The sequence below is a fragment of the Athene cunicularia genome, assembly GCF_003259725.1.
Source record: "Athene cunicularia isolate RWA chromosome 8 unlocalized genomic scaffold, athCun1 chr8_part1, whole genome shotgun sequence".
NCBI classification, from domain to species: domain Eukaryota; kingdom Metazoa; phylum Chordata; class Aves; order Strigiformes; family Strigidae; genus Athene; species Athene cunicularia.
The window spans coordinates 17,740,254-17,754,503 of record NW_020799109.1 but is presented as its reverse complement, the minus strand read 5'-3'; the positions used below and the strand labels follow the sequence as shown (position 1 = coordinate 17,754,503).

General features: G+C 38.0%; 1 protein-coding gene across 1 annotated transcript in view; it reads right to left on the bottom strand.

Moving 5' to 3' along the window:
- LOC113482851 (transmembrane channel-like protein 3) overlaps window positions 1-5,304 on the bottom strand; it is a 5,854-nt gene extending 550 nt beyond the window's left edge. Inside the window, exons 1-5 of the mRNA XM_026853922.1 lie at window positions 5,281-5,304; window positions 4,249-4,301; window positions 776-923; window positions 215-324; window positions 9-73 (exon numbers count right to left, since the gene is read on the bottom strand). Of these exons, the coding sequence (XP_026709723.1) occupies window positions 9-73; window positions 215-324; window positions 776-923; window positions 4,249-4,301; window positions 5,281-5,304 (400 nt within the window). The remainder of the gene's footprint in view (window positions 1-8; window positions 74-214; window positions 325-775; window positions 924-4,248; window positions 4,302-5,280) is intronic.
- Between the last annotated feature and the right edge of the window lie 8,946 nt (window positions 5,305-14,250).

Genomic DNA, 14,250 nt, shown 5'->3' with positions numbered 1-14,250 from the left:
ACTCATACTGTCCACCTTATCCAGGAGAGCAATGATTAAACTGTAGAGGTTTCCCAGGTATAGAACAAGAACCCTGAAAACAAGAATTGAGTGCATCATTATCCCATTGCCTTCTCATACATCCTCTGGTTTGGCTGGATTAAAACATGTCACCAGAACACATCTCTTTCTCCCTTTCTTCCCACAGATTTTCTACACCGCATAACGCCCATACCTGGCAAGCTGGAAGCGAAGAGTAGTCCTTGGGTGATACATCTCCAGAGCCGCCACAAGTTCAAAAGCAGAGGGTGCAATCATTGTGATCAGTGACACAACTACACTTACCTACAGAACAGAAAGACACAGCGTTTTGGGAGCTTTTCATGTAGATTTTCTGTGGTACCTTGAGTGCTGATTAAAATACTGCTGATGTACATGCTTTGGTGATGGCTTTTCTTGGAGGAGATATTTTAAAAGTTATTATTGACATTAACAATAACAGTAGTTACGATGCAAAATTATAGATCTGGAATACCACTCAGGAGTCTTTACTTTGGATGTTATAGCTTTAAAGTTACTACTTTATTAATTAAAATAAAAACAATACATGGGAAATATGAAGCCAGCATCCTCCTCTTAAATGGATGAGTACCTTCTCCATCCTTACTCACTTCCTACTCTCAGTATCCACTCCTTCCTCTGAATGGAAATATTCACAGAACATTCACTATTGCTACAGAAAGCCCCGAGAAAATAATCCTACTTCTAACACAGAGGTGGCATAAAGACAGTGTACCTCATTTTTTTCCCAAAGAGTCAATTCCTTTTTGGCGCGCTCTAACCTTTGGGATCGATCCACAACAAAGTATATGATGTAAATACTTCCAGCAAGTGAGAGGAGCACAAGGATGTTTGCAATAATTCTTAAGCTTATAGTCACTGCCCTGGGGGGGGGAGAAAAAAAAAAAGAAAAATAAACTGCTTAGAAAAACATTACACTGTTTAAGCAACTGATGGCTTCACCTGTCATCATCCAGTTAAGCTCTTAATGAGTTATTTTCTATTCTTGGTCACATCTGATTTTTTTTTTTTTTTTTTAAATATAAGTCCCTTTGAACAGCTGGGAGTTACAGCATCCTTTGATCACAGTATTCTGAATTTTCTGTCAAAATGAGGACATTTTTGTCCTTACTTGGGCTATTTTTACAAGTGTATTTCTTCAAGTATGTTTTTGGGCATTACTTTGCACGTATACAAGGAAGCTGACAATTAATGTATACACTTTTACATAAATGTTTATAAATTTAGTAAAGGGAGAAAGCTTTGCCACAAGAAACCTCAGCTCTTTTGAAGGCAGTTTTCTAATGATGACCCTTGGCATGCTAGCCCACATGGGATTCCTCTGAGAAGAGTCTGATGAAAATTAGTCTATTCTCATTTCAAACAGAATTTTGCTGAAGTCCTGATCAGAGCATCAGCATGGAGTCCAGGGAGACAACACACGCTACTTGATTCACTCCGCAGCCTCCCTCTCCTGGTAATTGTTGCAGGAACACATAGTGACAAGACTATAGGATGTGAGGGGTCTGGATGTACTCAGGCTGTTACTCTCTGTTTAAAGATTTAAACCATCAGGGTATGATAAGGCTTTTTGATGTTCATTGAACATGGAGCTTGGGTACAGAAGAAGGGGAAAGGGCTTCACCGGAAGGCAATCATCTTTCAGAGCCACAGTAAGACTGAGAGAGGTGGGAAAATCTCAGTCTCAGCATAGACATGGAACAAAGGGAGATGAAAGGGCTAGGGTGAAGAAGGGGCCAGATCTGGCTGTGAGGCAGAACTTGCACTAAAAGATAGTTCGATGCCTTAAAAAGCAGAAAAAACATTTAGTGTTCTTGCTCCATTAACATATACTTTTGGCTAAAATTTAACTATTCTGCACATTTTTTACAGTTTATGTTGACACTAGGTTTAAACAATGCCTCTGGCTTATTTTGAAATTATTTAATGAATGTACTTTGTCAGATGAACATCATTTCCTAATTATACAGAAAAGTATTAAATGATGAGCTATTTTAAAGAGTGGATACAATCTTTTCTTTCCTAAGGGACAAACCAAAACCAGGCTGGTGCCATATGTTGCTATATAATGTATACAATGTTGGGGAGGTAGCTAACACAGCAATTTTCCTTGTCTTGACAAAGTGACATCTATAGCTAGGTGTCTTAAGACAAACATAAGGAGATATTACCATCACCAGGTAAGGCTGATACACCACCATTTCATCACCCAGAAGGGAATGACTATTTCCAAGAATAATTAAGGGCCTAATCCTGCACTACGAATGGTGATGAACACTTTCAACTCTTATTAGCTTTAAAGGGAGATGAATCAGTGGGTCACAGGATCAGGCTCTAAAATGAAAGAGAGGTTTGAAGGAGACATCTGCACAATTTCATGCACTAGGAGGAAGAGAAACACAGTTTGATCCAAGCATCACTTCTATGCTCTGGGAGTTTCACAGCACCTCCACTGTACAGCACTGTAATTTTGTAGGTCCAAAAGGCATTTGCCAGCATTAGCTGCTCTGAAATAAGAGAGAAGGTAAAGGATTCACACAGAAAGCTGAGTGTTAAGCTGATCAAAGTTAGAGATACAGGGATTTATATGCACCTTTCTAGCTAAGAAACACTATCTGCTTTTTTATACTAATCTCAGTGGGCCAAATTTATCCTGATGTAACTCAAAGCGTATCAGAAGAATTACTGCAGAGATAAAGTAGACCCAGTCTCCCTGTGATGTTATTTATAATCTGTATGTTTTGCTCTATAATAGTGTGTGTAGTTAGAGGGTTGCCTGACTGCAGCCACTTACAAGGGTGCAAAAGTCTACTGACTTCAGCAAAGTTAATTCCGAGTTTGATGAAGGAGATTCACATCAAAGCAGTAACAAGGGCTATTCCTAACATCATTCCTATATATTCACTGATGTTCTTAACTTGGCATTAAGAGCTGTATTAATAGTCACAATAGGCTGTGCATTCTCCTTTGAATCTGAACTCTGACACTTTTTTTTTTTTAACAGTTAAATGCCTTATATGCATCTGTTGTGAAACAACTTGGTCCTACAGTGTATACTGTGAACATTCTGCTTCTGTGAAAGTGCTTTATCACATATGTTTGGAATCCAAGGTTGGCTTTCAAATCCAAGGTTGGCATTTGCAGAAGCATTTAAGAGACTTAAGCATGTAAGTCCTACTGAAAGTCAATGAGACTTGCCTTCCTAAATCAGTTAGGTTTTCTGAACATTAGATCCTATTGCATTTCAGCAAGTTGTCTGGCTCCTAGCTAAGGCTTTGAAAAAGCTAGCCAACAAAATAACACTGCCACAAAATCAACACAAACAGACAAGTTTTGTAAATGAAGTATTTCTGTGATCAGCCTACTTAAAAATGGTAAGATCTATAAAAAGTGATAACTCTTTAGATTTTGTATGAGGAAAGGGACACCCTAGTTAATGCACAGATGCCCCATTTGACAGCCCAGACAAAGCCTGCTTTATTGGGCACTGTATTGGCCAAAATAAATGGGACTTTCTTTGATGCCATTATCCAGAGAGGCATACGTCCAAACTTATCCATCATCTTCTATGATGATTTGGTATGAAAATTTTGCTTCATTCTGAGAAAAGAAAGTAGGTATGTTCACCTGTCATTATTTTGAACAGTAAACCTAAGTACCTTGCAGGAAGCTACAGATAAGACCAGAAGATGCTGCTATGCCATCCAAGCCTCTGTAGGCATATTTGATATGGTGTTTACATAATAGCAGTTGCAGGAAACAGAAGCTGAAGAATAGTTGTTGGTTGTTTTTTGTTTTTTTTTTAAATGGAAAGCATATTCCCTTTCTTTCATTTCCTTTAGTTGCTGCCATAAAACATATTCATCTGCAGCCATCAAAGAAATTATGCATGGAGCAGTAGCTCACCCAACCCCCTGTGGCTTCATCCAACACTTTAGAAGCTGGAATCCGAAACAGTCCCAGACCATGGATGTCCTAGTTTTGCCATACTGCGTTCCTTCCTCAGACAAGTTAAAAATGCAACTTTGTATGAACTGACAACCAACAGCACTGAAAAAGGGCCAAAGTTTGCATGATTTATTGCAGTCACCACAGGTACAAGACTTATAGGAACCAAAAGAGCCACAGTGGGATTGACAACTTCAGCCTGTGGCTGGAGGAAGCAAGTTCTGGAAACACAAGCCTAACCTGATTTTTTGTGACACAATCAATTGTGGAATAAGTGCTATAATAGACACATACTGCAACAAGAACAAAAATTGCACCAGTTGCTTTTATGTTATTACACTTCCGGGTGCTCTTACAAAAACTTTCCCCAGAAAATCAATAAAGCAGATTGTGCCCAGCAATCACCCATTACAGAATTAAATCCATATGCCAACACAAAACAATGAAGAAAACAAAACTAACAAGGGATCCATTTGGCTTTGTTTGACTTTGCCTGCCAGAGAATGAGAATGCAAGGCTGGGTGTAATTTAATGCAAACCTTGGCCTATCCTGGTCATGCATATGACTGACCCTCAGGGCAAGACCATCAATTTTCTATTAAAGATCAGAGAGTTGACATATCAAAGTCAACATCTAGCTGAATAACTGCAGTAACTTGATAATAATTCTTTTGTGGATTTCAGAGTGGCTTTTCAGTAAAGTATCAGAAAGGTAGCAGTTTTCAATCCTGACCCAACAAGATCTGAATATGAAATAAAGGATTTGAGCTTGATCTCTCCATGATGTGAGGATGAATGTTCTGGTAAATGTTAACTTAGTGCTCTGAATAGCTCAGTAATAGATGGGTTTAGGCAGTAATAGGTTTAAAATGTCAACTTATTGAATAATAATTTCATGTTGTACAAATACTACGTGTAAGAAGGGATTTGTTTTGCAAATTTTGAAATAAATGAATGGATTTGTGATGTCCTTCACTGTTCTGGTCAGGATGTTACACAAGAACAGAAATTAGTTTTGCTTCAGTAATATCCCTCATTGTTTCCCTGCATTATTCCAAGTATGTGTTATAACTCATGAGTCTTGTTTATTCCTTAAGTAGCTTATTGTAAGTTTTGGCCCCCATGACAGGAATGACAATTACTCACTGTACAAATAAATAAGAAAACTGAAACCTTAATAGACTTTTCTTAAAATTCTGCCACCCAAACTAAAAATGATGTTTTAACACTGTCCTATCACTTACATCCAAACAATTCCTACTGAACTCTTACCAAAGTAAGCTCCAACACAACCATCAGATTCTGAAGCAATGACAGTCCAAGGCTGCCTGACTGCTAACACGTGGATGGAAGCATTCGAGCTACTCCCTTTTTCACATCATGCTATTTCAGCCATTGCCTCCTGTCTGGGCCCTGATGTTAAGCAACCTGTAGAGTACTGTTTAGCATACTTGGGAAGATGGTGCCAAGCAATTGACCTTATGGCATTTTGGAACATAAAGGCATTCTGGGGCCTTTTTATTTTTTTAATTATATTTTTCTTTACTTATTCTCAGTTTACTACCATCCAAATCTTGCACTGAAGTACCGTCTATGTACACTTTTGACACTTACATAAAAGTGAGTTTCATTTTAGCTTACATAACCAATTCTGTGGTTGAATACTAGTATTTTCATTTTTCTGACAGACCCTGAAACCACTAGTTGATCCTTAACATATTAAGAACAAAAGATATAAACCAAGCCAAAACTGTTCAGAAACTCAATTCTTTACAAATCAGGAAGAAATGGGATAATAAGGAAGGTTAGCTAAGCTTAGTTATTCCTTCTACTTGCTCTTGATGAACGCCAATAGCTGCATGGCTCATTCCCCATCAAGAACCCAGGCAGCTCAAAACCTCATACTGCAGACCTGCTGGAGGACAAGCAGTTGCACCTGCTGTACTCAATTATTACATGGCCTATTTTGCACAAATAGCTTCAGGCATTCAGATTTATTTAGATCTCCCAAAAAAGCACAGGACTTTACATCACTGGACAAATAACCCTGTCCCAATTTCAAATAGTGAACTGGACTTCAGACAGTCAAGTGATTAGTGCACACTTCAGTTAGGCATGATGCTGTCCTTTGCTTCTTGATCCCAAGATGGACTGTGTGGCCGCAAGATTAAATAAGTTCTATGTTTTAGCCCAGAATAAGCTCTAGTCACAAAGTGATTCTACCCAAACTGTCCTATGCTGAAAGAACCAAAAGCCTAAATTCCTGAGGAGACATGCCCCAACCACTGCTCTGTGGAAGTTGTGGCTTCTATCATGAAGGTTGGGAGCATCCAGCCATTTCTATGGGAACTGGCTGTGATACCATAAAACAAAAGGTAATCAATTCTGTACAAAATCAGGCACAGAAAGAGGAGCGGAGAGGCTAGGCTGTGGAATGCAGTTCTTTGCTCTCATACAAGTATCTCAGAGAACAATATAGGGATTACAGGAAATCATAAGCCAAGTAAACTGCTTTTTGGATAAGTATTTTCCGCTTACAAGGCTGCCCCAAGGCAAAAGTTGCTCTTTAAACAGAATTTGATTTTAAGGGCAAATTTACAATTATAATTAGCTGCAGCGAGCAGCCAAACCCAGAGGGAGGGCTGCATTAAGGTCCTAAGTACAGTTCCTCATGGTCTGGCAGCATGTTCAAGAGTCCTCGCCTTGTCACCTACCCCGAAGTAACACCCTCCAGACAGCTTGTGGGTCATGCTGCCAGGGGGATGGATCTCTGTGCTCCTAGAAGGAAAAGAGAGTGGAACTGGGGACACTGGTTGGAAACAAGCACATAAATAAATAAAGCATTTTAAAGGTGACTAAGCTCTTGAAGTAACTAGCACCACAGAGTAACCTGAAAAGTTACCAGGATGAATCCCCAACTCTTGCTTCAACTTTGCCTGAAGTCTCCTTAAGTCAATTCATAAGTACAGCCCTTAACACTGGGGAAAAGAAGGAGGGGAGACAAACCTACAACCAAAAATCCAAATAAAATACAATAAATCAGCCCTGAGACATTACGGAAGGGTCAATTCTGAGAAGACAACACAATTTCAGCCCAAGATGCACCAAGCTATACCTTAAATTATGACCTTGCAGAGAACATGATACAGAAGTCCAGGTAAGTATCTTCAGCATGAACCAAAAAGTGGAAAGAAGCTTGAACAGTGCCACTGGCACTAGGAAATTCAGCACCAGAAGAACTCAAGGGAGATACACTCATTCCAGGAAGTAGGATTTTTGCTTGGTTATTACCCTGGTATCACCTCTTCCAAAAACATTGTGGATTGTTTATGTTTCTTGTTTACATTAAATGCTAAAATCTAAGACAGTAGGAACAGCCTCCTTCCTGACAGCTATACATTGGAGCCTTATTCAGGACTGTGGAAAGATTAACATGATAAACTGAACAGTTTGAGCCCATCCCATAAGTGGGCTGACAGCTTGAAGAATTCAAATGGCAAGCACATGGTGAAGTTCCACCCCTGCAACAGTTTGTTATATTTAGGTTAGGAGACATTATATCTGAATCTAGTCACCATAACAGGACAGGAGTAAACATGAATGTCAGAAAAGCTAGTCAAAATTCTCAGTGTTAGTGGTGCTGAAAACCCTGCTCATCCCTGACTGCCTTCCGCTTTTTATTCTGTTATGAGCACAAGTGGGCTTAAATTTTATCCAAAATGATTGTATATACAGTAGAAGTTCAAAAGTAGACCCTAAAAAAAAAAAAAAAAAAAGAAAATACAGCTTTCTTAAAGAATATGGGAACAAAAAGACCTTTCTCAAAATCTGTGCTTCCCTAATTTGAGCAGAAACCTTGATAGTTACAACTTTCATGGGAGTTTCCAGTTGGAAATACAGAAGCATTAATAAAATCTCTCTTAACAGCACTATCATTAAAACCTTTCTCTCCACTCTGCCTGTTCTTACAGACCAGTTTGTCCAGGGATCATAAATTGGCTTCCTGAAGCCATCACCACCCTCCATGTAAAAGTAGAACTTGTAAGAGCACACAGCTACCCTCAGGTAACTGGCCTGCAGGTAATGCTGTTAACTATCCGCACATTCAGACAAATACTTCCTCACTCCACAAGAAAATCCAAAGGTTCAGATCTTCCACAAAAAGAGCGCTATACTGGTATTATTGGTGGAAATAATGTGGAAGTTTCTCCTTCTTTCCTTAAACATGAGAAAGTCAGACTTCGAGACAGATACTGTCACTGAAGAGTCAGACTAGTGGAAATACTGTGCCACAAGAAGCTGAACAGCTTAATTTGGAGCATGTGGTGGGTGAACCTTGGGGTAGGGGTGGTAAACAAACATGACTGTGATACTTTACTAGGCAGTCACATTAACCTCTGAAAAAGCCCTAACAGGCTTCGAGTTCGGAAACTACTCATGCTCTAGCCAGTGCTTGAGAGCCCAAGCAAAAGGCAAAACCATAGTTAAGTACAAAGACTAAATGATTTGAAGCTTTTGCTATCAGGCTGAAAGGAAGCATGAAGCAGGTATCTGGGTGCTTAACAGTATGTCCCGAGTGCTTTGCAGGAATACCTTCTCTGAAGTCAAAGACTGCTCTTGGAAGTAATGCTAGAACTTGCACTATCTACAGAAGATGAGATCTTAAGGCATGATGCCAAAGATCAATATTGCTCTAACAATTATCAGTCAAACTTAGGGAAATCTATCCCTCCACTGACAAGAACATCTGGATAGTGGTATCTGCCTTGGAATAGAATCTTCTATGTGACAGTTCAGCTAGTGTACAAAAAAAATATATACACTAGAAGGAGGAGGGAAATCAAATGCACATCTATCAAGTCACAGCATTAGCTTCTCCACAGTTTTGGTTTTTCCCCCGGGTTTTACCCTTATTTTCTCATGTCAGAATGTGATTTTTCTTGTTAGCAAACACTTAATTTTCCAAAGACTAAAAAGGACACCTGTCATGTTAGAAAAGATTCAAAACAAAACCTTTTTTAAAAAGCAGAAAACCAGCTATGTACATAAGACAGCCAGCCACAGCAACCCAGTGATGCAAACAACATTCTCTGAGAAAATGGAATTTAGGCCACACAATCTTCCCTGGCCATGTCCTCACACCTCCACAAACATGTCTGTTTTGTAGCACATCAGCCTGCCACCTGAAGGTTAGTTACTAGTATCCAAAGGCCTGCCTCCCTGTACTGTTCATATTACATATGCAAGTCTAATCCTTTGGCAGAATCTAACCTTTATTTTTTCCACTCTTGAAAATAAAGCTTATGTCAAGAGTGCAAAGCCTGCAATGTCATCTTCCTCCTCTTTGCTTACCATATGCAGAGCCTAGGGCAGCACTGGAAAGAGTCAAGGATTTGCCCTTACAATAAGCACCATAACAACTACAAGGCTAGCCTTAAGTAAGTGCATGTGTTGTTACAAGTGCAAATTTGGGTACATCTGCCTGGGCTCTAGGTCAGTGAAGCAAGAAGGCTAGCATTTAGCCCATATCTTTAGACAATCCATAGACATTAAATAGCATCCTTGATGGTATATGAAAAGCAGGTACTGAGTAATGCAGAATTTATAGAGGATGCCACCCAGCTACCAAAAGAACATTCAAGATAGAGGAACATAAATTGCAGAGCTGAAATCATCAAGCCATATTTTTAGCTGCAAACTTGTTAAACCCACATTCATATGCCTCCACTAAAATATTTCATTCTCTTTGATTAACAAATCTTTCTTAAATGAGGTTCAGTCCTACACAAATGTAAAATGGATGTGTGTTTTTTAAAGCACTGGAACTGATTTGCATTTCAGCACATCGATATATCTATAGGACAACTTTAATAAAAAGGCTCAGCTCCTCCAGATTATTTGGTCTCTGTGTTGGTTTTGCTGGTACATATGAAGTTATCTTAAAAAATGAAGGCAAACCAGGGATCCATAGGTAATCTAAGCAGCACAACATTCATGCTTGTTTATATCAGTATTTTCAGCTAGTATATATCCATGATTTATTTGCAAACAAATTAATTAATGTTTCAGCAGCTGTTTGCAGCCAGTCTGTGATCTAGTTTAAATAGAGATGACACTTTTTTTTATTCCACAGGGGCAATTTCAAGTACTCATAGATTATATTCTTACTATCATTCCAAATGATAAAAGAGTAGTGAATCCTGACGAAGCATAGCTGACTTTATAAGATCAGTGTGCTTCCACATATCCAGTTATTCCCTAATGCCATCTTTTCTGTGTTATCTTTTAATTAAGGCTGCATAATGCCAGTTTATAAACAAATCTCTAAGTAAGATCAAAAACTGACATATTTTAAATGTTTTTCATTCTCTAGTTTGTGGTCTCCTGGGGGTGTTATTCTAAAATGTACATCTCTGTATGAAATGACTTTTTTACTGCATTGTGTATAATAAAAAGAAATGTTTGAATATTGTTCTGTAATCTGACAATGAACAAACAAATGAAAGAACAAATACTGGGTAGCGTAAAAGATAAGCATAGTATACAATAGGTAGATCACTGCAGAAAACACTACTATCCTTGTGATTTTATTTCTCTTGTTAAAAAAAAAAAAAGACTAGAAGACAAAATCCCCAAAGCCTCGCAAGGCTAAATTTCCTCCTTCTTCTTTGAACAGACTACACAGATTTTGTTGACTAATTGAGATCAATCCCAGTTGTAAATCGCCTTGCTATCCTACAGCTTTAATTAAGCTACCAGAGGGAGTTGTTTATCAATTAACACTTGTTACAAATTATTAGTAATTATATGGACTTTGCATATATACTTCAGCCAGTAAAGACTAAGCCATACTTCCCTGTGACAGAAATTAATTCAGATATAATGTATATATATTTCTTATAAGAAACGCAATCAGCACAAAAAATTATGGAAAATTAGATTGGCACAGGAAAACCTAAAGTAATCCACAGTATTACTTTTAACTAAATGTAACAATTTTTAACATAACTTGTGCATAAATGTAGGCAATTACACTAAGTGAATTAAGTTAGTCAAACTTTTTAAACAATGGTAGTGTTCTTTAATGGGTTGCATGCATTTCCTTTTTGAGTTACAAACATCCTAAATAAGGAACATTAGGTAAAAGTTGATAATGTATTCAAACATTAAAGCTACCTATTGCTCTGTGCACTACATTCTGTGATAATTTTAATTGGCTTAATTGAGATGCACAAGTCTGATTAATGTTTAATTCCTTTATATTAAAAAAGAGAGAGTCAAGTAGTTAGACATTTCTTCAATTATGTTAGATCTTACTAGACTTCAAAGGAATGTTACAGTAGACAGCCAGATACTGGATGAACTGATTAAAGAATAAAGACTGCTCATTATAATCTAAGAGTACAAAATTGGTTTGTGTAGCCTTTGAAAGTTGAAATTAAGAGCTGTTGAGCTAAAACTCAAGCTACAGTAATTAACCCAATTTATAGCCATCTTCACTTACCTGGTTGACTAAGATTAGGCATTTGAAATGATCCACTAGATTCACTGGCTCATTTATAACTCATTCTATGACCAATGTGATGCAATTTCACCCTACTGAAATCTGAATTTATGAGATGAAGTTATTTGTTTTTAATTACTTCGGATAGAACCTTCCTCATTCACATTAAGGAATAGAGACCTGTTCAAAATCTGCCATTTTTTTTCCCTAATTTTTTGACTAAGTAGTAAGAAGTAGAAGATTACAAAATCTTCTGGAATAACACAAGTGTTGCATTATAAAAAATAAGCATGTTACAGTAATTTTTATATCAGCACCACAGTTGCTCTCTGCTAATACTATTTACTGTCAAGCAGAAAGGGACAGTGTCTGTTCCTGTAGGGTGTGCATGGATAAAGCAAAGCTACTGGGCATGAAAGGGTTAACCAAACTAATATTAGACACAGGGGGAGTGAAATTTCTTTCTTTAAAACTAGCCTGTAGGTGCAGAAGTTTTAACGTTTGTGTCTATTGGCAATAAACAGTGAATCAGTTAAAAGATCTTTGTCTTTTGACCAGAATAACAACCTGAAAAGCAAAGGCACTGTACTTGAACAAAGACAGAATCACCTATATTTACTACCTGCAATGCCTCATAAAGAGAAGAAAATAACCTAACAAATATTATAATGAACAACTTATGAACAGAACTACACTGCGAAATTATTCACAGAAAGTAGAATAAGACCACTAAAAAAGGAGTCAAAAAAGCAAGTTGGTAGCCTCTTTTGCCAAATGAAATCAACTGTGTTACAGAGTGTATCTGATAATCATAGTAATGACTTGATCAAGACTGTTCTATAGTTGAGCTTACATGGGAGTCCTACACCCAGCAACAGTAATATGAGCTAAACAAAAGCAGTCCCCTAATGAACTAACTTAAAATCCTGCAAAACCAAAAGCGATAATAGAGGAAAAGCAGCTTTTTAAATGGAGGCAGCATGGTGGCTAAGGGCATGCTGGAATGCAGTCAAACCTTCGAATACAGTATTTTTGACAATACCTAATAAATGTAATTGAACATGAAAAGATATCAACACCTGATAGTTTCTACCTGATGAAAACTCTCAAGAGTTCTACTGACATTAGTTGGAGCAAAGTTAATTTTCATATTCCTAAAAGGTACACCCAGCTGTTTGCAGCATCTTACTAGTACTTTGTTACATTAGAGGTTTAATTGTAGAGAAATGCTGCCTTGTAATTACCTATTCACCACAGGCAAGAGGGATTTTGCTTCTTCCCTTTTTCCATATTAAAACAAAAGCTATTGCTCAGATACTGAGGTGGCCTCTTCCTGTAATACTGTAAGACCTCTTTGGGCTATCAGATTTACAGTTGATTAAGAAAAACTAAATGCAAACAATTACAGCATCAAACCTGCAACCACCTATCCTGCCATTACAAATACTTGAATTTGTACAGGAATGCCAGTGCCAGCTAATGTAACTCTTGAATAAATGGCAGCTACCTTCATTTCTGGAGGAAAGAGTACTGAGGCAGATTGACAGTCCCAAATCTCAACTATTGCAACAAAAATGCTACAGGACATGCTTACTTAAAACAAGATGATCTCTACATCAGAGCTAGAAGAAAACAGTTTTGACAAATTCCTTCAGGTAAGTTCTCTCTAACCTCTGGAAAAAAATCAGAGGGAAAACCACTAGAACCTCCTCTTGTCTGCATTGATCTACGACAGCACTGAACAAGGAAAACAGCACATTCAGGAACTAACTGTTATTGCTGGAACACTGTCCACCATACCACTGCACACTGCTTGAATCTTTGCCTGGAAAGTCTGACAGCTACCCGTTCAGGATTCCACTGCCTGTCACAGCAATAGTGGATACCACCCAACATACAATTCCATAGCGCAATGTTATGATACTATCCATCTTCTCTGGTATCAGATAAAAGGCATTCATTTTCTCCATATGTAGAGCTCTTCTCACAAGTTAGAATAACCTGAAATTTCCCGCCCTCTACGATAACACTATTTCACCTCCTCACTAGGGAAAATATCCCTAAGCTCCTCGTATCAACTGGCTTTACAGATATAAAAGTAGTGGTCAGGTGGTAGCCTGGAACACAAAGACTTCTCTTAAGCAGTTATGCTTTAATCCTGTGTAGTTCTGCAACTGGAAGCCAGGAAGGCCCTGAAAACCTTTTCCCGCAACACTCTTCCTACATATGCAAGGAAAATACATTTTAATGAAACATTCCTATGGCATTAATAGTATCTTAATTACATGACAATGCAGGGTTTATATTTTTGCATAATACTCTTACTTCTTTGGATGGACTGTGAGAGTTAAAGTACATTAATCCACATTCTTGCCCTGTCATCATCCTCCACTGGCCCAATCCCTCATTCCCTTTATGCAAGGGCCATGATCAGGCCTTCACCCTGACACCTTGCTTCAGATCTTATAAACTAAGCAGATCAAAGGTAGCAACATTCACACAAGAGACCTGTGTCCCAGGGGACAGTGAAAGAAGTAACAGTTAATCCAGAGAGAGCAGTCATCTTTCTGCAACAATGCTGCAACTTGCCTTTTAAAAAATTTTCTCATGATGACTCTTGGACATAAAGGAGAATATAAAGATAGAAAAGATATTTACCAATTGCAATTAAGTAAAATGTTTTTATATTCCTATTCCTAAATCATGACTGTCAGTATACCCTCTTAGAGAGATACCAT